The sequence below is a fragment of the Melanostigma gelatinosum genome (genome assembly GCF_949748355.1).
Source record: "Melanostigma gelatinosum genome assembly, chromosome: 18".
NCBI lineage: Eukaryota > Metazoa > Chordata > Actinopteri > Perciformes > Zoarcidae > Melanostigma > Melanostigma gelatinosum.
The window spans coordinates 21,602,627-21,627,924 of record NC_136651.1 but is presented as its reverse complement, the minus strand read 5'-3'; the positions used below and the strand labels follow the sequence as shown (position 1 = coordinate 21,627,924).

The window sequence follows — 25,298 nt, the reverse complement described above, 5'->3', positions numbered from 1 at the left end:
AATTAATCAACATTTCAAATCATTGACCCCTACAGGTTTCTTCCATCTAAGTAACATTGTTAAACGTGTCTGGTCCTGCATTACAGATGATCATTGCCGCTTTTATATCTTCCTGCCTGGAACACTGCAATTCCGTTTCCACCTGGTGAAGGAGAGAAGGCAAACGGTCCAGAACACAGCTGCAAGGCTGTTGACTATCTAGTCTGACATCACTCCCATATTATTTTCTTTACATTGGCTTCTAATCAAGTTCAGTATTCACTTTACGGTTTTCATTTTCACATATAGAGCCCTGAATGGTCAGGCACCTGAGTATATCTCTGCCTGCTCCATCTCTATCACCAGTAGGTCACTTGGGTCTTCTGACCAGGGCTTACTGGTTGTTCCTTGGGCTCCAATGAACACTGAAGGGGACCGGGCCTTTGAAGTGGTGGCTCCGACACTGTGGAATGCTCTCCAGGAAATTAAATGGTGGGAATCATCATTTAAAAGCTGTAGAGCAGGGTCCATTGGTAATTGTACCTCTGTTAGTTCTGCAAGGGGTACCAATAACCTTCCCCCGAAAAACAAAAAAACCTGGACATTCCCATACATTGAGTGAGTAAGTGGCCAATCTAGTGTTTTTGATATTCCCATAATTAAAAGTAGGGATAGAAGAATATACTTTAATCGAGAGAAATTGTATTTATTTTCGAGAAGGGGGTTTAGTCTTCAGTAGATTCAAGTTGGATCCCCGGCTCCTCCAGTTGGCAAGACACTAAACCCCAAATTACAGGTACTCCCTTTGTGTGTGAATGGATTACTTAATCCTGATGGCACCCTGCATGGCGGTGGCTCAACTGTAGTAGGACAGCACTGAAGGCCCAGGTATACAACACACGGCCCACCACTGCTGGATCCCCATTAAATCATCTTAAGAAATCTAAAACCTTTGAATGCTTGTATCAGTCCTCTAACATTTAATGATACAATAGTGACATTTTCCAATTCATCAGTGCTGCTAATATTCCCCTTGAGCTAATGTTGGTGGTGTCCCCTCCCATAACGCTTCCCAATGAACCCCTAGCTTGTAACATTAGTGAGTGCTATTTAGTTGTTAAATACTGAACACTGACTGTCCCCCTCCAGCACCAAAACATTAGAAAAGCAAAGAATAGAAACTGATAGAAATATCAACTAAAACATAACCATTTGGATATGCCGATTAATATCTATAAACATAACCATTCACATCTCAAAAATAGTACAACACGTTGAGTATTTTGTGTGAACTTCTTCCACACAGGCGCCTCAATAAAACTTGTTAGATTCCTCGCCCTGTCTTTGACAGACAGAAGGATGAACCAATAGCGTTCTAGTTAACCTCCACCGTCATTTAACTCACCGTAACTTCCGGTCTTAACTAATGCTGCGTTCACAAGACATCGGAGTTTTCGAGCTTCAGACTTGTAAATAGTGTTCAGGTCAACATCAAAGTGGTAATGACGACAAATGATGAACCTCAGATGTTTCCGAAAACTCAACCACGTGCGGTTTGGCACTCAATGATATGGAAGTGCCTGAAAACGGAAATACTAAAGTCTTTGATGTACTGTTATAATGTCAATGCGCAGTATTGTGTTCCCCACACAACCAACCTCTTTCTCCTCACACGAACAACTCTGTAATCACGTGATCGCTCGTAAGGCTAATGTCGGAGATTGTTCCATCCGGTTCTATCGCTACCACCATGCCATGTGACTTGAACGCTGCATAAACAACAGAGTCCGTCCGGGTCCCCGGAAGAGGAGCGAGAGGAGTTTATATTCGATCCTCGGCACTTTTAAGTAGCTGAAGTTAAGCGGGGGATCCAGCACGGTCTCTGGGATCCACAGAGGAGGACATGCTCTTATGGCAATAATAATAATAATACTAATAATCATGTTCTGAGAGTCTTGAGTCGGGATGTTTTCAACCAACATGGAAACAAAAAGAGTGGAGATCCCCTCCGGCGTACTGGACGACCTGTGCAGGTAACTGCACGCTTAAATAGCGACCTTTGCCGCCGTCATTACGCATTTTAGTGCAATCATAAAAGTGGGACATACCTGTATTTTGTGGAAAGCAAACGTTCTTCGAGCGAGACTAAAAACTCGCGCTCTCTGCGGTGCATGACGTGTTGTGTTTGCTGTTAGCTCGGCCGATGTTCAGCCGCGTTTGTTGCCTGTTGTTTGTTACCCCGTTATTTCGCATAAAATGCTTAACGACCGTATTGTACATACGGTCGGTGTTACCGACAGACGAGGCACGCAGCTACCGATGCTTTAGAAGAGACACCCCGGGTTATTATGGAAGAACATGAAACTTCCCCAGTTGATTCTTGACATTAAGACAATTCTTTAAAAAAAAATTATATTTTAAGTTTTAAAATTTATAACCCAGCCATCATCTTTCACCGCTTACCCCAGCTGACACTGGGAGGAGGCCCGGTTCACCTGGACAGGTCTCCAGACTATCACGGGGCGGACCCACTCCTAACATGATCATGTTGTGTTTGAATAAAGAAATGAATCATTATCTAATGCTAACTTTGGATTATTGTCAGAGAACTCGACAGACACAAACAGGCAAAGTCTTAAAATAAACACCCACATCCGTATTTTGGATGTTTTCATTTCGATAGTCTGGGGAAACAGTTTATGGAAGCAAATCTCGTAAAGTGCATGAAAAATGCTGTTTTTGCCCTGAACCAGTCTTTATAGGTATGCATGGAACAAACACACAGAAAGCCCAAACACAGTAATGTCAGGGCCATGAAGTACCAGCACATTTATGCTGAAACACACTGTAAATATAAAGTCAAGCCAGGTGGCAAGCTGCATACGTTTTGACAAGAAGGTGCAATTTTAATTAAAATAAACTCAAATAAATACAGACACTTAAAGTTTTGTCGGCCTTTGTGTTCTCACTATTCAAGGATCATTTATTGTTATTATGAAACAAAGAGATGCATAACGAAATGTAGTTGTATCTCATTTGTAACACATGACAAACCAAAGAAACACAGCAGTACATTTGTGTCGTGCATTTATTATATTTGCACCATAAGGAATGTAAACAGCAGCAACAGAAACAGTCCTCTGGCAGATAACATGGCTGACTCTTCTGTGCTTCCAGTCCCACACGCTCCAATGCAGTGAAGGTGAGTGAGGGCAGTGGATGTATAGAGGACTGGATACAGCAACATCAAAGTTGCTCAGTGGAGCATGAAGCAAAAAAAGTTTGTCTTCCATGTAATAAGCTTTGCGCCATAGCTTGAGCCTCTGCAGACGACATGCAAGCTCCGGGTCTGTACAGAAGCCTTTATACTCTGCACTGTTTGTTGCATTCTTCACCAAAACCCCAGAATGCGTACAAACAAAATGAACTGAGGAATCAAAAAGACATCGAGTGTAACCAAGAGATATGCACATAGACTGTAGGTGTAACAGGCAAAGAGCCATAAATCCACCGACACAATGCAGAGGAGGAATTGTAATTATCTGTGAACTCATACCTCATATTCTTGAACTACTTTAGTGCCTCTTCCAAGCCCTGTAAAGAAACAAGTCAAGTTTTACATTCATTATAAAGAAACAAAGGTTGAATATCCTGTAAACTATTTGATTTGGCTGCAAAATATTTCTTCAAATGTAGATTTTTAAATCTTCCTGTTTCTAAAGCTTTTAAAAATGAATTGTCCTCCTTTGTATAATCCCTAGACATGTAGAGAGTGTTTTTATTAATTAACTATTTGTCACAGTCATGTGATCGCGTGCGTCAAGTTACAAAAATTCAGAGGTGCACGACCAAACAACACGACCACTTGTGGAGCCTCCGTGCACCACACACCGGCCGTCATTTTCTGGCACGCCAACTATAAACTGAGTTTAAGGTCCAATCCATACAAGAAGTGGACGTAGTCATGGTGACGTCATCCATTGGTTTGTGGACTGCTGTTTTGAAGTCTTGAGTTCAGAGATTTCACCGTCGCCATCTTGTTCTTTTGTAACCAGTGAACAGGAAGTCACCATATCTGGACTGCAGAGGAGTGACGTAGGGACGCGTACACGTCTCTGGTAGAGACCTGTCAATCAGCGTGTAGCCCCGCCCTAAAGCATCCCCTGCTTTATGGTCTGTGTGACTCTAAATGGACCATAATGTACTAAATGAACATCATGCTGTATTGAAGAAGACTTGAAACTAGAGATTGAGACATAAACTCATGTTTACAATGTTTACTGAGGGAATAAATCAAGAGAGAAGCAGAGTCATTTTCTATAGACTTCTATACAACCAGAGGAGTCGCCCCCTGGTGGACACTAGAGAGAATGCACGTTTTAAGACATCGGCGTCACTCAGCAGAACCGGAGGTTTGCCGCCTGGTCCAATCCCAGTGTGCCCTTAAACCCTGAACCCTCAGGGACTTATCTTACGTCACCTAGAAATGGTTGAGTGTGAGAGACTCGAAGGGCTTGAAGTGGTGTAGATACGAATGATGTCAGCACTTTGCTGCAACATATCACATTACCACGACAACTTCATTACATGTTATGCGCAATTGTGGGTATTTATTTTATATGTTTTACTCCCTGATTTGGTCGTCTGCCAGGTTCTTGCCTTATGAGATGAGTTTTGGTCAAAATGGCTTCAATAAGGAAAAGAAAAGAAGTGGTTGGTGAATAAGCCAGGTGTGTAATATAGTGTTTTCAGGTGACTCTAAATGGCCGTATGAGTGAATGTGAGCGTGAATGGTTGTCTGTCTCTGTGTCATAGTCCTAATGTTTAGGAGAAGTTAAATCCAGAGGTCAAATTTCATGTATGTGTCAGTATGTATATGACAATTTGAATGAAGTTTGTTAACGACAGCATACATTTTTGAACATGTTTTCTCCGCTCGATAGTTTATGTCATAATTAGAAATGCACTGATCGATCGGCTGCCCATCCAGCTCATGGGCCATGACTGATGACCACCTGTACTCTGGTCTTTGATCGTTCCGGTACGCATCCTAGGAGTAACACTCGTGGGGGCTCAACAAGAGCCCCCAGCTCATTTGTATGGCGAGGCCCCCTTTGATCTATCCCATCTCTCCTGTGTGTCTCCAGCCGGTTCATCCTGCACATCCCCAGTGAGGAGAGGGACAACGCTATCCGGGTGTGCTTCCAGATCGAGCTGGCCCACTGGTTCTACCTGGACTTCTGCATGCAGAACACTCCAGGAGCTCCTCACTGTGGGATAAGAGACTTTGCCAAAGCAGATATCCTTACATGTGATGTTAAATTACCTTATCAGTTTTTAAATTTATGTCTACTGTACTGTACTGGACATATACCAAAGCATACCCTCTTTTGAACGTTGAAATGCATTTTTTGCCTCAGACTTTTTGTTGTATTAACAACCACCCTAAAGAAATGATGAGTGATTCACCAGCAGCTCCTCTATAGGTTTAGAACAGGAAGCCAGATGTGGTGCTCATGTTAGACGTCACTAGATGCTATTGTCCTTGACAGCTGCAAACTCTTCCATCACTGTCCGTTTCTGTTGCCTCATGGAGAGGATGTTCAGAAAATCCTCGAACAGTGGAAGGAGTACAAGATGGGTGTTCCTACTTTTGGAGCAATCATTCTGGATGAAGCGCTGGAAAACGTGAGTTATTCTCGCACTCATACACCGCAGCATTACCTGACAGCCTTTATAAGGTCATTTAAAGCAGATCTCTGGTTTATATGTTCATGTTTTTGTTCATTTCCATTTGTGATATCAACATTGTGACATGACATCTATCACACTCCATCCTGATGGAGGATCCTCTGTTGCGCTCTCTAAGGTCTCGCCCTCTTTTCTCCCCGTTAAAGGGTTTTTTTGGGGGAGTGTGAGGGTCCTGGGACAGTTGATGTCACATGTGTACAGATTGTAAAGCCCTCTGAGGAGAATTTGTGATTTTGGGCTCTACAAAATAAATAGAATTGAATTAAATAACTGGTGCACCTTTTCTCTTCAGGCACTGCTTGTTCAGGGCTACCTTGCAAAGTCTGGCTGGGGCTTTCCAAAGGGGAAAGTGAACGAGGACGAAGCGCCTCATGACTGTGCAGTTCGTGAAGTGAGTCTCATGTTGTTTGCAGTTCAACTTTGACCATCTGAAAGCACTAGAAGCCAGGAATAGGTAATGCGTGTAGTTCACAGCTCAGAATCCTGTTTTCCAGGTGTTGGAGGAGACGGGCTTTGACATCAAGAATCGCATCAGTAAAGACAGGTACATCGAGCAGAAAATCACCGACCAGCTGGTGCGGCTCTACATCATACCAGGAGTGTCAAAGGATACCAAGTTCAATCCCAAAACAAGGAAGGAGATCAGGGTGGGAAACTTTTTACACGTTTTCTCATCACATAGATTTCCAGCTTCATAACATTTCTTTTTACAATTAACAGTGTAAATGACATGGTAGTACAAAATGTAAACCATACTTTGGTGTTTCATTTTTAACTCTTTACTGAAGTTATTATTATTATGCTCTGGACTCTTCCAGCCCAGAATGTATTCATGAACAGTGAGACTGAAACTGTTGTTTGCTGACAGAAACGTCTCAAAGTCTTGTTGTTCTTTTCTTGTAGAACATTGAATGGTTTCCTATCGAGAAGCTGCCATGTCACAGGAATGACATGACCCCGAAGTCTAAACTCGGACTGGCCCCCAACAGGTTTTTCATGGCCATTCCGTTCATAAGGTGCGTGTGTAGAAGGTTTCAATTCATTATTTGCATAATAAGAACAGATCTGGAGTCAGGACGTGGTGAGCCGAGCTCACCTAAAGACCAATACCTCCAAAGCTCCCAATGTAATGTCGTTTAATCTAGACTAACAATGTGTGTGTGGCTGCCTAAATGTTAAAATAACAAAACAAATACTGTAAAATGGATTTATTATAGTAACTGACTGGTTCTGATGGCTCACTTCCTGCTCCACAGGCCGCTGAGAGAGTGGATCAGCAGGCTGAAAGGAGAGTCCACAGACAGCGATGAGGACTTTGCAAACAGCGGCACCACTCCAGGCAAACCTTCAGATAATACTCGGTAAAGATACTTCCTCAGTGGGACTCACCAACACTTCTCAAGCTACAGCCAGGTTCCTGTTTTTGAAACGTATAAAGGCCAGTCTCACAGAGAAACCGGTATACCGGGTTCATCACCGCCACCGCTGTCACGTTCTGCCACAAAATGGATTTTGTCATACTGTCGTTGGTTTCAGCTCACACTGTGGCTCAGTGGTAGAGCAGGGTCGTTCTTCAATCAGAGGGCCGGCGGTTCGATCCCCGGCTCCAGTAGTCCATGTCGATGTGTCCTTGGCCAAGACACTAAACCCCAGATTGCTGCCTATGAATGGGTGTGAATGTTAGTTAGTTCTGATGGGCAGGTGGCACCTTGCATGGTAGCCCCTCCATCAGTGAATGAATGGGTGTGAATGGTGAATGATGAATGTAGTGTTAAAGAGCTTTGAGTGTTCGGAAGACTAGAAAAGCGCAGTACAAGTACAGTCCATGTACCATTCACACGCTGTATAACAGCCTACAGGAGCAATGTGGGGATAGAGCTGAATAATGTTGTGAGTGGAGTAACCCCCCCCCCCCCGCTTCACTGAGCTCTCTCTAGCTTCTGTCAGCTGCTTGTTTTGGTTTTCCATTCCACAAACTCAGCTCTCACACCTGGGCCCTGTACTATGAAGCGGGATTGAAGTTTAGCGAGGTAACTTCAGGATTAACTCTGGGTTTACAGTCCTACGACGGAGGTTCACTTCTTACCGGGATAGATCGTCATGGTAACTGATGCTGAGCACATAACCTGCTCCGGAGCAGGTTGCTAGCAGTGGTTGCTAGCTGCCACTGTAGGCTCTGTCTTTTCAACATTCACACAATGAAAAAGAACGGGCAGTTTTGAGTATCTGTTTGGATCTGCACATTTGATCTGAATAAAATTGCAGTGTGAGGTGTTATTTATCACACCTAATCACACACTAATAACCACTGTTGTTAATTTGTTATTCATAAGAACAACAAACAAGAGCTGGAGAGCTGTTACTGATATGTTCATGCATGTACCAGTGTTAGTATGATCATAACCCTTGAGCAGAAGTTAAGATATTGCTTTCTGGACCACTAACCGTTGACCATCCACCTTGTATAATTCGTTTTTTTCTTCCATCTTTCAGGTCAAAATCGCGCCGCCTCACAGGTGCAGATGCACTTCTAGGAGACGGCTGGGCAAAACACAAGCAGCAGAAGACGCTGGACCAGCTCAACCAGTATGAGCTCAACCAGGTTAGAATAGATAGGATTACTCTGCTACAGTCAACCTTGAGGCTACATGTTACCAACAGTTCTTATTAACAGTAATTATGGTGGACCTGAGGGTCAAAACACAACGTCATTTCAAGAAACACAACCACATGTCAAGAAACACAGAAGCCACAACTACAATAAGGTTTGACTCAAACCGGGAAAGGTGGCTACATATTAGACAGATTCTTGGTCGCTGATTGGATGTCAGTCTGCTGCTTCTTGATTTTCCAGTAGAGCCTTACTGCCTCTCACAGGTTGGGATGATAAGATAAAGCAAAAGTATTTTTATCCCGAAGGAAATTGCTTTCCAGCAGTTACAATACAACACAAAGTGGCAAGAGTGCAAATACAAAGAGTGCAAATGTAAAAGTATTATATAGCAGTTCAGGGTGTACAACAATTGAAAGGAGTTGTTTTGCAGTGTTTTCCATGCGTTCATCTTTTATTCCATACAGGTTTTGCAGCAAGTGTCTTTTACTGTGTAAAGGGGACACCATATTTAAGGTGTTCAGAGGCCAGTAGCAGTGGGGGACCCGAAGGCAGTCCAGTGTCATCTACACCGGGCAGCCCAGCGTAGGCTGACGGGGTGCAGCCACCGAATATGCAAAACAATTCACATGACTGGCATTATCAAATGTTAATTTAGCTCAATGGCACTCTCTCCCCATGAAACAATAACTAAACATCATTTCAAACGTCATTTAACAAACAAGAACATCCTCTCACGTCTCAGCTAAACATAGGACACTGCAGCTCATTAATGTTGACGAACATAAAGGCGTTGTATTTTTTACTCTTTGTTTTATCTCATCATCCCAACGTGTCAGAGGCAGTAACATGCCACAAGGCAGCCAGTCTGCTGGAAATCTAAAAGAAGAAGTACCGTACTTCTGTTTGTGGCCATTGCATCCAATCAGCGGCGAGGAATTGTAGTCGTTACTCAAATCTGAAGAATCTAAATTGCTACTAACGAGAAGTGGTCTAACCATGGCAGTCCGTGGCACTTTAAAGCAACAGCCTTGAAGGAAGAGAGTTAATTACTTCATAATTCCGTCCAAGTGTTAGAAACTGTATTTATAAAACGGGGTAGGTATGGGGTCAAGCACAGACCGGTTTAAGATGTCTTTTATTGAAAATGAGTTCAGCATTAACCCGAGGCATGGCCACCGACACACTAAATTCAATGCAATAGTGATCAGATAGTTACAATTTTTCAACATTTAACCCCTTACTAACTTCCAGATCAAAAGTATTGCCACAATTGTGTCTTGGTCCATGTTGTGTAAAACCTTCTTATACAAACCTTCCTTTTGCAATTAAAACCAACAATAAGAATTGTATTTAAATTTGTGCAAATCTTACATTTTTGATGGAATATTCACGTTGGCCTTGGTGTGAAAGGTTTGAGGGCAATGTGAAGACATTGTCAATGGATAGTCCGTATTTCCTTTTCGTTTTGTCCCAGATGTGAAAAGGCCTTGAGAGCAATTCATAGACCCTATGTGAATCAGCCCAAAAAAAGGGCTGCAGCAACTCACCCGGAAAAGTGAGACCGGGGGAGGGGAGCTTGCCAGCGAGCAGTGGCCGTGTCTTGAGCCATGGGGCTTGGGCGGGCACAGCACGAACGATCCACGTGCAGCTGCCTCCTTGTGGGCCTACTACTTGCAAGGCTAGGCATTGGAGTTGATTGCAATGTTAGCTGGGCGACAGGCAGAGGCAGCAGCCCAGTTATGATGACCTCTGGCATCACAGACAGGCTCGAGGGGCGTGAAACAAGGTAGGAACTGGAGCTGGTGGAGCGTCACCAACTAGACATAGTTGAGCTCACCTCTACGCACTCGATACTCCCAACTGGTGAAGGAGGCCGGCAAGCCTAAGAAGGAGGCCTTTTCGGGCTTGGTTGGCCCAGAAGTCTCCCGAGGCAACAGACTGGGGGGCCGGAAGGGCTGCAGTTAGGATGGTCGCCAAAGCAAAACCCCTTTACCTTTGCAAGGCTGTTGGGGCTGATCAGAGTTTGCCCATCCAGCCAACATGTGTTTTGTGGACTTGGAGAAGGCAGACGAACGTGTCCCCAGAGGAGTACTGTGGGGGCTACTGTGGGAGTATGTGGCACCGGCATTGTCATCCGGTCTTTATTTAACCCAAGTGAGAGCTGAGTGAGTACTACTGTCGCTTTCAAAGACAATGGGACAGTCTTGACTCCATCCCCCACAGCCCCATCAACCAGCCCCAGACCACCAGCCCCCCCCTCCCCCAGCTCAGCAGGGGCCCATGCCTCTGTATCACCCATACCAGTGCCCCCTCCCCCCTCCCCAGTATCGACTCTTTCTATTCAGGAGAGAGATGTAAACAGGCTTTTTAAAAAACAGAACCCCCGCAAAGCAGCCGGCCCGAACTCTGTCTCCCCCTCCACCCTGAAGTACTGTGCTGATCAGCTGTCTCCGGTGTTTACAGACATCTTCAACACCTCCCTGGAGACTTGCCACGTTCCAGCCTGCTTCAAGGCCTCCACCATCATCCCTGTCCCTAAAAAACAAGGATCACAGGACTCAATGACTACAGGCCCGTCGCCCTGACCTCTGTGGTCATGAAGTCTTTTGAGCGCCTTGTCCTGTCCCACCTTAAAACCCTTACCGACCCACTCCTGGACCCCCTGCAGTTCGCTTACAGAGCCAACAGATCTGTGGATGACGCAGTCAACATGGCCCATCACTTCATCCTCCAGCATCTGGACTCCCCAGGAACCTACGCCAGAATCCTGTTTGTGGACTTCAGCTCTGCCTTCAACACCATCATCCCGTCTCTGCTGCATAGCAAGCTGTCCCAGCTGCAAGTGCTCGACTCCACCTGCAAGTGGATCACAGACTTCCTGTCTGACAGGAAGCAGCACGTGAAGCTGGGAAAGCACGTCTCAGCCTCCAGGACCATCAGCACCGGCTCCCCCCCAAGGCTGCGTTCTTTCCCCTCTGCTCGTCTCCCTGTACACCAACAGCTGCACCTCCAGTCACCAGTCCGTCAAGCTCCTGAAGTTCGCGGATGATACCACCCTCATTGGACTCATCTCTGGTGGGGATGAGTCCGCCTACAGGTGGGAGACTGACCATCTGGTGACCTGGTGCAGGTTGAACAACCTAGAGCTCAACGCTCTAAAGACAGTGGAGATGGTTGTGGATTTTAGGAAGAACGCAGCCCCACCAGCCCCCATCACTCTGTGTGACTCCCCCGTCGACGTGGTGGAGTCCTTCTGCTTCCTGGGCTCCATCATATCCCAGCACCTCAAGTGGGAGCTCAACACCAGCTCCATCACCAAGAAGGCTCAGCAGAGGATGTACTTCCTGAGGCAGCTGAAGAAATTCAACCTGCCAAAGACAATGATGGTGCATTTCTACACTGCCATCATCGAGTCCATCCTCTGCTCCTCCATCGCGGTCTGTTATGCTGCAGCCACAGCCAAGGACAAGGACAGACTGCAGCGCATCATTCGCTCTGCTGAGAGGTGATTGGCTGCAATCTGCCGTCCCTCCAGGACTTGTTCACTTTAAGAACCCTGAAGCGAGTGCGAAGGATTGTAGCTGACCCCTCTCACCCTGGTCATGACCTGTTTGTGCCCCTTCCATCTGGCAGGAGGCTGCGGTCCATCAGAACCAAGACCTGACGCCACACAAACAGTTTCTTCCCGTCCGCAGTCGGGCTCATTAACAAAGCCCGGGTCCCTACTGACTCTGTCATCCCCAGGACATCCCTGTTTCTTTATTTAAACACACTCATCACTTTTAACTTTCCACTTCCACTTCACTTGTTTCACAGTACTGTTATCTGTTTTGTTGTGCACTTTATTTTATATTTTATTGTAAATTGAATATGTTTCTTTCGTGCACTGTGCTGATTGTGATAGTGTGATCGTTTAATGTTATTGTTTTACTGTTAAATGTTACGCACCACCCCGCCACGACAAATTCCTTGTAGGTGCAAACTCGCTTGGCAATAAATGGTTCTGACTCTGATTCTGTGTGCTGACTGTCCGGTTTTGGGACATTAGAGTTGCATCTCTTCTCTTTGCAAATGATGTGGTTCTGTTGGCGTACTGCATTTGATATACTATGTGTACATAATAAATATTTTTCTTGCATACTAAACAGTATGGTAGTGTGGTTATTGGAACGCACCCTGTTAGGTTTGGTCTGTGTAACGAGGGATGGCACCTTGTAATTTCATTTTGGGTTGAGTGCAGTCAGCCTGCTTTACTGCTCCAGCCCCTGAAATGGGACATATAATCTGAGACTCTCTTGGTTGCTACATCACTGTAACCTCATAACTTGTGTTCTTTTCTCTATAGAACACAAATTTGAAAAGCAATGGGAAGAAATGTCAGGACTCACCTCATGGAGCCAACAACCAGCAAGTGAAAACTATATTAGTAAGTGCAGAACCTTGAGTTTCAGATTGCTGTTTTTAGTATAAAGACCACATGTGATTCTGACTTTTTTAGAAAAAGAAAAAATAGTTCAAACCGTAACACCAGTCATCAGTCAAAAATGGAAATTGACATACCGGAAGATTCTACAGACTTTTTGCCAGTGGAGCAGTTTTAAAGCCACTGTGTATAATTTGAAAATGATCCACTTATGCATGGTGCTGCTCTGTAAGTTATGGTGTACTTACAAGCTTTGCACTCTTGTACAATTTCTACAGAAAGAAGATAAAAGACTTCAACCCAGAAGACTGCAAGACAGTTTTGAGAGAGGTATGGTTTGTTCAGTTTTAATATCCTGAATACTGTCAGGTCAAGATGTTTGTAAATGACTAAATCATTTCTTAAACTATGACTATTGTCCTTCACATATGGTTTGTGGAGTTACCATGTGTAACCTTGAGACTGCACCCACTTTGCTAAGCTAACGTGGCTTAATAAAATACTTCAACTGCTGCACTGTATCTGCTAATGTGACAGCAATGAATTCACACTTGAACTGTGTAGCAAACGTGTGAGATATGTTACTGGCTCCTGAGTTATTAGATGCCTTAAAAGAATCACAATGCTGTCCTCTTGTCAGACATGAGACCATTATGTAAAAAACGTTTACAGAGTGGAATACCGGAGACCGTCTGGTAGAAAACACATTTGTGTGGAAACTGCTTAACTGAGGACTTTTTGAAGCAAGTGTAACACATTATTTTTAACGTTTGCAATTACTCAATTTGTAATTTGGGGTGTGGCCCTTGAGGGGAGATTACTCTGTAATGAACGAGGAGCACCAGTTGTGGTCCAGAAAGGGGACATTTAGTTGAACTCCAGGACAACAGCGAACTGAGTGGAGAATAAAAACAAATCTTTCTTTCAACATAGTTTTTGACCTTCCTAAGATTAAAGATGAACATCTCCCACAAAGCAGACATGTAAATGAACTGTTCTCTTCACAGATGTGGCTCCATGCAGCTCCAACGGTCACCAGACTGTCCACAGCAGAGACTCCGAGGAGCTGCAGTCTTCCAAGGCTTTCCTCAATTTCAAATTTGACAGAGACGCCATCATGAGATGTTTTGACAACTGACATGGCTGATGAGGAGCTGTGCGTCTCCTGTAAATGCATGGAACTATGGCCTCAGAGGCTTTTTACCTTATAGTCTAGGGGATGTTACTGAACATGTCCTTTTCCTTCTTGGCCTGCTTGTCATGAGCACACATCTGCATCTATCATTGAACACATCCAATAAGATTCACAGAAGTAGTTTGCCTTTGCTGCCCAACCTTTCAGACTATATAAAAGGTATGGTAACCTAACAGCACTGCTTTCCCTCTGTCTGAGGCAGAATCCGAATGTTTGTCGAAATTCAAAATCCAATCTGCAGGAGACAACACAAAGACCATAAGGAGAGGACTGCTCAGGCTAACCATTCGTCTTTTAAAGGCAAGAGATCAAACGTTTTGAGAACATAATGGATTTTAAGCACATATGAGGCGACAGAAACATGAAAAAAACAATCAGTTGGGGTATCTCAGTGAATTCCGCCAGTGAATCAAAGTTAAATTTAGTTTATTATGTACTGATTTTAAGATGCAATAACGTTAGGGTTAGTCATTTCCTCCATTTTTCCTATTGAGTCCTAAAAATGTGTTGGATGCTTAAAACAGGTGGGTATTTATAGTGTTATTTTCTTTATGTATTTACAGTGTTGTTGGCTTTATTACCATTATTTCTTAAGACTTTATCCAGGAATGTGGTATGTAATGGAATATTGACTTGGGGAATGAAGAACATTCTTTGCAAGTTGAATGTCATTAAATTCATGTTGCTCTGCTGTATTGAGTTCTATGGAAATCATTAGATCAAATTGATTTGTTTGGAAATCAATCATAAAGGCCAGAAAAATGATCACTGATATGACGTAATGACAATTGAATGAAACTTGTATTTTAATTGAAATGATGTCCAGTTAGCTTGTCTCTAATGAAAATGAACATTTCCATAATGTCAGGATTCTTGCATGTCTCTTTTACAAAAACTGTCAAAGTCAACCATTATAAGATTGACGACTCTTATTGTGGCAGGGTTGTGCTCAGGATCACACAAACAATGGTCAGTGTAGTTTTCATTTCAAGTTTCATCTTGGGAGTCCTTCTGCATTATACACCATATGGGAAAATTGGATTTTAACATTTTAATTCTGTCATATATCACATGCACATAACAGGAAAATTACTTTTCAGTTAGATTTTTGGCAGCAGCCTTCCATCCATTGTTATTTTCCAGCAGGCTTGTAATTCAAGGCTGTTCTATCCTGCAGCTTCCACAGGTTTAAATTCCTGTTGAGATTTCGTAAAATAGAAGTTCTCAGTCATATCTTTCATGATCCACTACTTCGTGTTTGGCTGGTATGAAAACTTGCACACTGTTAAGGCTTTGGGGCATGATGGAGGACCATTGCGCTAGACTACTGTGAACATAAGTTATTCTCTCAACCAATGAGAAATACAAATGACTCAAAAGCCCACATTAAGGGATTTCTAGCCACTATAGATGATAAGACTATTTTCATAAAAGTTTTAGAAGTCTTTAAAGTTCAACCCACAGTCTTACAATTTATATTTTCTCAAGGTTATAAACATGCATACATGTGAGATGTCTTTGTGATTCTCACTGGGGTTTCTTTGTGATTAAGTGTACAGACGGTGATCGCAAGTTGTTCTTTGGCTTCAATGGTGTTTTGACTTGAAATGTGAATATTAATAAAGTTGTTTTTTTCCACTTGTGGCTGTTTGCTTGTTAACATGAATTTTAAATACTATATCAAACATTTCAATGTGTCTTTTCTCCTGGAGAACGGCTCAGATTGAAGGATTATAGTCGAGGTTTGTAAATGTTTTCTATGATGAACATAATGTATTTCATTCACATTACACACAAACGTAGAAGCAGGGAAACATGCTATTGGAGTGAACAGAAGCAAACCGTTTTAAAAGTCTTGTTTAGTTGCCTACATTTTTCCAAGAAAGGCTCTCTAGGAAGAATAAAGACCAGAATAAGATCGTGGGGCCAGAGGGTTGTAATGTTGCACCTTTAACTGTCATGATGGTCATGAGCTCTTTTTTTCAGCCCACAGCGAGAGCATATCACTTGACAGGACCTTTCCTGTGAGGTACACAAAATCACAACAGCAGGTGCATCCACTCAAGCTATATGACAACATGGCCAGTCCCATGCTCACTGCCACACCAGTTACAGTGCATAGCATTTTCAAGGTTTCTGTTAGGATGGCCACGTAGCACTTGGACTTTAGAAGCAGGAGGACTGACACAGAGGTTTGGTGCAGACCAACCAGGTGTTTATTTCCCCAACAATTATCACAAAACATGACGGTCATCTTCATATACAGTGGACCACGGGCAGCATGTGGTCCTGGCAGGACAGCACTAGATTGAATCTGGCATAGTTCTATGGAAATCCAGGGTCACCTGGGTGTGACCCTGGACGACCAACTGTCGTTCTCAGCAAACATTGCATCGATCACACGCTCCGTTCTCTACACTGGCTCCCTGTAAGAGCATCCAGTGTAAGACTCTGGTGCTAGCCTACAGGGCAGTGAAAGGAACAGCTCCTTCCTATCTCCAGGCCACGGTCAAGCCCTACACCCCCGCCCAACCTCTTCGCTCTGCTGCCTCGGGGCGATTGGTTCCCCCGTCACTCAGAGGTCCCTGCGGCCGATCGACCCGGGCGCTGCTGTTTCCTGTCCTGACCCCTCAGTGGTGGAATGAACTCCCCACTGACCTCAGGACAGCAGAGTCACTGCCCATCTTTCATCAGGCTGAAGACTCACCTCTTCAAGAAGGCCTACCCTTAGCCTTCCGCTTAGCACTCACTTTGCATCTATTGAATTGATACTAGCTTATTACACTTATCATTTTCATGTTAGTTTGTGGCACTTACTGCATTCGTTTGTTTCTGCACTGTACGTTGGTGCTGGTGTATGCTCTTAGATGCTTGCTTGAGGAAAGGACATGCACCTATTACTTCTGGTGACAAGTTGTTCTCTCGAAAACCGATGTTGAATACACTTATTGTAAGTCGCTTTGGATAAAAGTGTCTGCTAAATGACTGTAATGTAATGTAATGTAATGCATAACCTGACACTGACGAGGACCTCAACCCCACTACAATATACAGTTGGTAACTATGAAATACACATTTCATGTTATTTGACTGCACAAACAAAACGTGTATACCCTCAATCATCATTTGGGCAAAGATAGCCAAACTAATCATGTGTTTGTCTTTACAGGCCCAGCCTCCAAACAATTCTAACTGAGGCAGCCACAACATCCAACAGAAACCTTCAACCCTTTGAGTGTGTCTCTTATTCCTTGAAGCAGTCCTGTGTACAAAGTGCTACAAATGCTTGTAATGGAGAGGGCCTTCATTACAGTTTATATTTATACAATTATGTAATTATTCGATTAAACGGTAAAACAGACAATCAAAACGTACACGGTCCACTAAGCTTTATAGGTTCGTAATAGCAACTACTGCTGCCTCGTTTTATTCTGAAGGGTCGGACCGGATGTACTTGTGTTGTTGGCGGCGGAACGGAAGGGCAGAACACGCGGAACCTCTCACGTCCCATAAATCTGACAAGGATGCTTGACGTTTGAGAGCACTGCTGGAGCACTTCACTAATCACGGTACAGTAATGTTATCTGCTTTTATTAGTTTTATGACAAAGTTCGACATGAAGCTGGCTACAGTTGTGTCTCTCAGCCCTCCTGCTAAGTGTAATTTAAAGCTAGCTAACGTTAAGTTAGTGCTGTGTTTCAGTTACGTTACCGGTGAAATGACACAAGGCATTTGTGGAAAGGTTTCTTTAAAGCTAACTTAGCAAACGTTCCACCACAACAATGCTTGTGCTTGTAAGTGTCGTTGTTAGCGACTTGAAATTACTCCAACGTGCCAGTTTATTGTCTAGTTTATTATAGTTTGTCCCTTGTGTCACATGTAGCGCAGACATTCAGTCAAACTAAACATACTGTGATTTACTGTCAAGTCCAAGTCTCAAGTCTACAGCTTTAACCAACGTTACTATAAACATCCAGTGAAAAAGCGCCATAATACTGTTAAACATGTGGCCTACCATTATTTTACACTTTAACTATCACTTCTCTTCCTCCCTCTGCCTTCTGACCCCTTCAGTCTGAGCCAGCTCCTCCTGCATAGCTGATATTCCTCCCAGTCTGGTAAGAATGACACAATACGCAAATGACGCAAATACATGATCATTTTTTTAAATTTCTTTTTTTCACGTTGATTACACTAATTAAGGCAGAAGAAGTTTCATACAAAAAAGTACTTTCAAATATTTTTTCTAGATTTTCAAACTTTGAAACGGGTCAATTTGACCCGCAACATAACAGGAGGGTTTAGCAGAAATGTAGGGTTAAACAAAAGTAGTTATCCTGACAGGCTAACTACCGTACTTTTGTTTGACGATATGTTGTCCCAGAAATAATTGCAATAAACAATCTTGTCATTTTGAAATAATTTTATGCCATTGATAATGATAATACAATCGCATAATAGTGCAAGTACACAATGAAGAGCAATGAAGTTATAATTTTGAGAATACTCAGACATTGGAAATGGATTATGAAACAAAATCCTAATAACTATGGTCTCTTGGGCTCTGTCAATAACAATTGCACAATTGCAAACATGTGCCAGAGGTACAGAGAGTTATTCATTCCTTGAAGGTAGAGCTTGGTTGTTTTTAAGTGGGGTTCTTCTCCATAGTCTGTGTATTACCAATGTACTGCTGTGGACAGCAGCAAAGCCTACTTTAGACACTTAAAAAATAAATTGAAGTGCTGTATTTAGAATGTTTTTCCGACATGGAACTGAAAGTGGAACTAGTCTATACATTTTTAAATGAAGCCTGGTGGCTTTGAAGAGATCACAGATATGTTTCACTTTCAGTTCAGTTCTCCATCAGAAAGGGCTGACTGATGGTAAGTTAAGGCGGTGAAATATTCTAAATCTAGTGCACACGTTAAGTGATATTGATTTTTTAGGTGTCTAAAATGTGTTTTAGACCCAAACCTTTAACAGGCAAATGTATACGAGAGACCTCCTTGTGGCACTGGCACCTCAGTGGCTAGTCTGTGGCAAGCGTCAGTCAGGTGTCACAACAGCGGCAAGCGAGCGGCACTCGTTCGGCACCCGTCAATAAGCTGCCGAGCTGAGTGGGCGGAGCCACATTTCCTGAGAACACCCATTGTTGTTACGATTGGATTTTCTGCACACACAAAAATGACTTTGATTGAACTATAAAGGGACAAACTATAAATCGCATGTAGTCAACTATTGTTGCTAACATACTCTCATCGGCCCACGTGGTGGCACTCCCCTGACGAGTAGTGGCACTCCTCTGACTAGTAGTGGCACTGGGTTTTCATTTTAAAATGTTTTTATATACTTTTAAATGATAATAAAACTGATGATTTATTTTCATTATTTCAGCCGATTGTTGTAAATGACTATAAAAGTAATAATTTGGAAATCGTGTATTATGTTCCCTTTTGTTTCAAAACCAGCAGAATCATACTTAAATAAAATGAATGAGAAACAAAAAAGTACAACGTGGTTACTGGAAGGATGTATACAGAGAACGGGTGGCTCAGGTGACTCAACTAAAATCCATACTATGATGATAAAACTGATTTATGGCAGCTGACCAATCCTAACAACAATGGGTGTTCTCAGGAAATGTGGCTCCGCCCGCTCAGCTCGGCAGCTTCTTGACGGGTGCTGAACGAGTGCCGCTTGCTTGCCGCTGTTGTGACGCCTGACTGACGCCTGACTGACGCCTGACTGACGCCTGACTGACGCCTGACTGACGCCTGACTGACGCCTGACTGACGCCTGCCACAGACAACCACTGCGGTGGCAGTACCACAAGGAGGATCTCGGCCTTACTGCAATATACTGCCTGTATACTTGTCCTGCACTCCTATTACTATCTGGTCTCTCATCCTGGAATATCACAGAGTGCCATAGTTACAAGATTTATTCTTGAGACGCAAGTCTGTCACATACAGCTCTGTTGATACAGTATATTTTTGCATTATGCTCCAGAAGATGTATTGTTCATAAGTTCAATTTTCCTTGGCTTAAAATAGTCCTCACACTTGCACAGTACTGGGGGAAACTTATCTCTTTCGTCCGCCGAAAGAACATGTTTACATCCAGTGCGGCATGGCCAGCCTCAGTTGGCAACAGAACCTATCTTTCGACAATTGTCAACAACAACAAGCAACAAATAAAGGTCAAAATTCGCCTGAAAGCTTTCCAGTTCTCGTGGCCATTGCCTGTTAATTTGAACTCTTTCGATTTAATATTTATTGTTACATTTTCGGATTCACTCCTGGTACCATGTATTGACTGCACCATACACGGAACGCCATTCTTAAGAGTGCCTTAATTCCATCACTTCAGCACTTAAATGGCATGTAAACGGTGACATCTGTATGTTGACGAATCAGTACACTGCCAATCCAGTTTATCAAGGTTAGGACCTTTGTTAAAGTGCAAAGTAACAACATTTTAGCTATAAGTCAACAACATACTTTCTGCTCTGGAAAACACACTTAAGCGCTGCACCCAGGTCTTCAAATGTTAGTCGAAACCCTGCTGTTTATTCTGGCATCATGGTGATGGTACATGGACTGTACTTGTACAGCACTTTTCTTGTCTTTCCAACCACTCAAAGCGCTTTTACTCTACATGTCATCATTCACTATTCATACACTGATGACAGGGGCTACCATGCCCACCATCAGGACTAACTAACATTCACACCGTAGGCACAGCTCCGGGAGCAATTTTGGGGTTAAGAGTCTTGCCCAAGGACACATCAACCAGAGGAGCCGGGGATCGAACCGCCGATCCTCTGATTGAAGGACGACCCTGCTCTCCACTAATCGCCCTATTTATATGGCTAAATATTTCCCAAAGGTCAAGTTTCCCCAGTGTTATATTGTAGCCTTTTAGTCACAGACATTAGATACAGATTGGAAGGGAGCGCTGAAGAAAGCAGATTGTCTTCCAGTGGGAGCCGATAGGAGTCTTATCACATGATCCACATCTTTGAGTTGAGACAGAGACAGTTTGTGGTGACAGAGAATGGAGTTTGTGGTGTATGGGGAGTTTAAGCTGATGGACAATTTTAACAGTTAGTGTTGAGCCCTGTTCTTTGAAAGTTTTTTTTGTTATTTTCTAGAAACTGTACTGTATAATATCACAATATGTGGCCATACAGGAATATGTAATTAAATAGTATAAGATTTGGAAAAGTAATGACTTAAGTCAGGAAAAATGTAATGTTTGTCTTAAACACCCAGAATTTGTGGTGTAACGTATCACTGTTGATCCGTGATCCATACAGATCCCCCCCTCACGGTTCAGCACACATGTGAACTGCCGATTAATTACATAGTTTAACGTTAACCATCACAGTCTGAAATAAAGTTTTACTGACCTCGTTATCCACCAATATTCAGTAAAATATGTGATCAGGACATCATTTATGCTTTTATAGTCTCTGATCTCTGATAATGTTACAATGTAAACAACTAATCCATGTTTTGACTGGAGGAGAGCTGGTAAAGTGGCTAATGGACAACGAACGAAGGTTCTGTTCAGTTACATTGTGATGCGTTCAGGCTCTGTTCGGTGAAAATGAGTATTGTGCAAAGATAAAATATAACGTTATCATGATGTGTTCACATGTAAAATGTAGTGTTATTGAGAAACTTGTGAGACGCAGTTGTTTGAAGGAGATGTTTTCACATCTACAGATATAGATATTAGAGCTGAACTATGAGCTATTAACCCTAGCTCTAAGCAGATTATAATACATCATTAAAACTACAAATGACATGATTTGATTTAATCAATGAAAATACAATCTCTTATTTCCTTGTCATTTGAATTGTGTGCATTTATGGAAATACACTTTAAATTACTTTAACAAAGTAAAGGTATAACATTTAGAATTTGATGGTTTACAGATTTCGGAGTGGTTGAAATGATTTTTGTTATGGTGAAAAAATAGTCTGGATCCTTGTAGACCAGCTGCTATGATCAAACAACAAAGAGATCTGTATCTGACAATATGGATCATCAATGATCTGCAATTAGTATCGGAGGCAAAAGCAAACGTGATCAGGGATCAGTTATATTTGCTCAATTTCTTTCTTTTGTGCTGATCCGATTTTTTTAATTTTTTTATAAGATCCGTGACTCTGATATGATACGATCCGAACTGTGAGTTTTAGGATCTGTGGCACCACAACCAAAAAGCTTGCTGTTCCTATTGTTGTGTTGCAGTGCATCATGTCCAGTGCTGGTCCAGCATCACAGAAACCAGCCAAGCGCCAAAACACACGGCCCTATGGTTCTATCGCCAAAGGCCTCAAAGAAATTCACATCGATGAAGAAGTCAAGATAGCGATGAACCTCGCTCTGGAGAGGTTTCACTACAGTGATCAAAAAGGTATCGACTGCTTTTATATCAGAAAATAAAAGCAGCGCACTTCTGTGTGGTCAACCTATGTAAACATTAATTATTGTGAAATCACATGACAGAGGTTCGCCACTGTCATGCTAACTACTCGTCCCAGTCTGAGCAGGAAGGTACGATGGTTGAGTCTTGTGAAGTGTATTAATATTTACCCTTTCCTTTCCTTGACTGGGCAGAGATGGAATTTCCCTCCTCCTTCTCCAGTACTGAGAGGGCTTTCATTCATCGAATGGCACAGTCCCTGGGTTACATTTCTAAGAGCAAAGGGTAAGTATCCGAGTACATGAGTCATTTACAAAGGTACATGCACTCTCACAAATGGCGAGAGCAGGGGTCACCAACCTTTTTGAAACGGAGAGCTACTTCAAGGGTACCGAGTAGTACGAAGGGCTACTTGTTTGATACAAACTTCCTGAATAACAAAGTTGCACAGATCACCTTTTAATAATAATAACAATAATAAATGTGAAGAGACTGTCTGATCACATGTCAATGTTAATTATTCCTCACAATAACTATTAACAATATTTTGTTCAAAATCACCCCTGTTATATTTTTGTACAACTTATCACTTCTAACATTTTTTAGGAAATCATTAACTGTCATATCTTCAAATCATGTCTTGTTGTACTAACCACTACCTTTGTAAAATTTTTGAACAAATCATGAACTCTGTCCCATGTTTATACAAATTCAGTTCTGTAAGATTGATATTCGCGTGATATCCGGCCAATCCAAAGACGAGGATTGTAACCAGTTAAATGTAGTTATACAATGGTGACTGGGTCCGCCCACTTAGTGTCAAAAAGAAAATGTACTCGCGAGCAGGTGAAAGTTTTGCGAGCAGTGAACACACACACACACACACACACGGATGTTATTTGCGCTCTTGGATTTTGACAGTGATTTGCCTTCATACTAGTGCCATTTTTAGAACATGCCTTACGGGCGACTCACGTGGTCCCTGGGGGCGAACAGTGTTGGCTACCTCTGGCCTAGACATTCTTTTACAATAAAGCTGGATTTGTAGTTTTGTGTAGGGGGATAGGGTGTAGCTGTGGAGCCTAAGCACATAGCTGCTGTAGGCTATGCTGTAGCTGACGTGGACCTGCTCAAAAGTGGGACTGCAGTTGGGCTACGGTGGCTACAGAAGCCACCATTTTTTAACAGTTTAATCATCATAGTGTGTAATTAAGTTGTACTGCTGCTGCTCCTTTTCAAGTAACAAGTCCCTGAATATCAATGCAGAGTGTCAGTGAACAGATATAAAGCAGTAGTGTGTTCACGTGAACGGAGCGTGTTCGAAGCATTTAACGATGAAAGTCATGGCGAGCGGAGAAGCATCAGAAGCCCCCGGTGTCATTTAAGTCGCAAGTTTGGGAGCATTTTGTCTTCCCTGTAACTTATGACGGATGAGGGTGGTGGACAAAACCGTTACGGTATGTAGGCGTTATTTAAAGAGAGAGACACGACAATGGCAATACAGTTTGAAGCGCCACCACCGCAGTCGGGTGGACCTCCAGGGTAACGGAGAGCTACGTCATTGTGACCGCTCACTTCATCACGGCGGAGTGGGAGATTCATAGTCCTGTAGACACGCCCCCTCTGTGAGAGTCACACAGACAGGTGCTGTAGACACGCCCCCTCTGGGAGAGTCACACAGACAGACACACACCTGGTGCAGGTGCTGACAGAAGCAGTAGAGTGGAAGCTAGACAGGCCCAATAGTAATATCCCAGTCACCACAGACAGTCCTCTCCCCAGACAATGGCGATATTCTAAGTTGTAGACCATTTCACAGTAATGGTAATTGTCCCCTCCATGGCAGACAGAAAACTGCTCTAAGCACCTAATGCTCTGCGTTGCCCCAACATACAAGTGCAACGCCTGAACTGGACACAACCAATTGGCCCTTTCCTCCATCTCGGATCTAAATGGAGGAGAATGGAGAATGGTATGCCTCCAGCTTTATAGCCTGATTAACATGGCTGGGGGACACAACCTTTGTTAGGAAGGAAATATTTGGCCACAATATCGTCCCAGAATTTTACGCCTTCCACCACCTTCCGCCTTTGCACAAAGGACTAATATATAGAGCGTGGAGTTCACTCACATGCTTGGCTGTCTTAACTGCCAGAAGAAAAGCCGACTTCATTGACATATTCCTCATAGTCACCTCTGCCATAGGCTCAAAGGGTGCCCTGCTCACGGCTTGCAATATGAGTTGCAGGGCCCATTCTACAGCCCGCTTTACAGAGGGGGCCTAGCCTCCTGGCACCAGGCAGAAAATGTGTTGCCCAGTAATGACCTTCATTAAATGTGGCTATTGTTTACAGCGACTGGCTAAGTGGGCCGTCTTTCAATCAGAGGGTTGGCGGTTCAAACTCCGGCTCCGGCTCTGCTAGTCGCATGTCGATGTGTCCTTGAGCAAGACACTTAACCCCAAAATTGCTCCCGTAGCTCTGCCTACGGTGTAGAAATGTGATACTCTGAATTGTAAGTCGCTTTGGATGAAAGCGTCTGCTAAATGACTGCAATGTACAGATTTGGCAACCACATGAACCTTTAAAGTTGAAGCAGCTTGGCCAGCTTCTAAAAGATGATGTAAGTACCTCAGTATGTCCTGCAAAGGGCATGAGTGGATTTGACCCCGTCTCGGCACCATGAAGAAAATGCCGCCCAAACACTTTCTATGCACCACTCTTGTGGAAGGAGCCCTTTCACTCTGCAAGGTCTCACAAATTGATTGCTCAAAGTCAGCCAGGAGTGACTGCTCCTCCTCAATGACTATACCCAGAGTTGAAGGAGGCCCGGAGACAGATGCCAAAACTTCCCGTCTACCTGGGACAGAAGGTCCATCCATATTGGAAGCGGCTAA

At 43.2% G+C, this 25,298-nt stretch overlaps 2 protein-coding genes across 4 annotated transcripts in view; both read left to right on the top strand.

Moving 5' to 3' along the window:
- Nucleotides 1–1,795: 1,795 nt before the first annotated feature.
- Nucleotides 1,796–15,603, top strand: dcp2 (decapping mRNA 2). Its single transcript, XM_079289536.1, has 11 exons — nt 1,796–2,012; nt 5,127–5,278; nt 5,540–5,667; nt 6,023–6,121; nt 6,225–6,377; nt 6,634–6,746; nt 6,987–7,091; nt 8,224–8,332; nt 12,690–12,770; nt 13,046–13,097; nt 13,775–15,603. The coding sequence occupies exons 1-11, from the start codon at nt 1,945–1,947 to the stop codon at nt 13,903–13,905; spliced, it is 1,191 nt and encodes a 396-aa protein (XP_079145662.1). The 5' UTR covers nt 1,796–1,944; the 3' UTR covers nt 13,906–15,603.
- A 1,856-nt stretch (nt 15,604–17,459) lies between these two features.
- ythdc2 (YTH domain containing 2) overlaps nt 17,460–25,298 on the top strand; it is a 44,984-nt gene continuing 37,145 nt past the window's right edge. For all 3 annotated transcript variants that reach the window (XM_079290021.1, XM_079290020.1, XM_079290019.1), the window contains exons 1-4: nt 17,460–17,531; nt 18,037–18,080; nt 22,228–22,393; nt 22,597–22,687. In XM_079290021.1, coding sequence (XP_079146147.1) covers nt 22,234–22,393; nt 22,597–22,687 — 251 coding nt within the window. In that variant the 5' untranslated portion in view covers nt 17,460–17,531; nt 18,037–18,080; nt 22,228–22,233. The remainder of the gene's footprint in view (nt 17,532–18,036; nt 18,081–22,227; nt 22,394–22,596; nt 22,688–25,298) is intronic.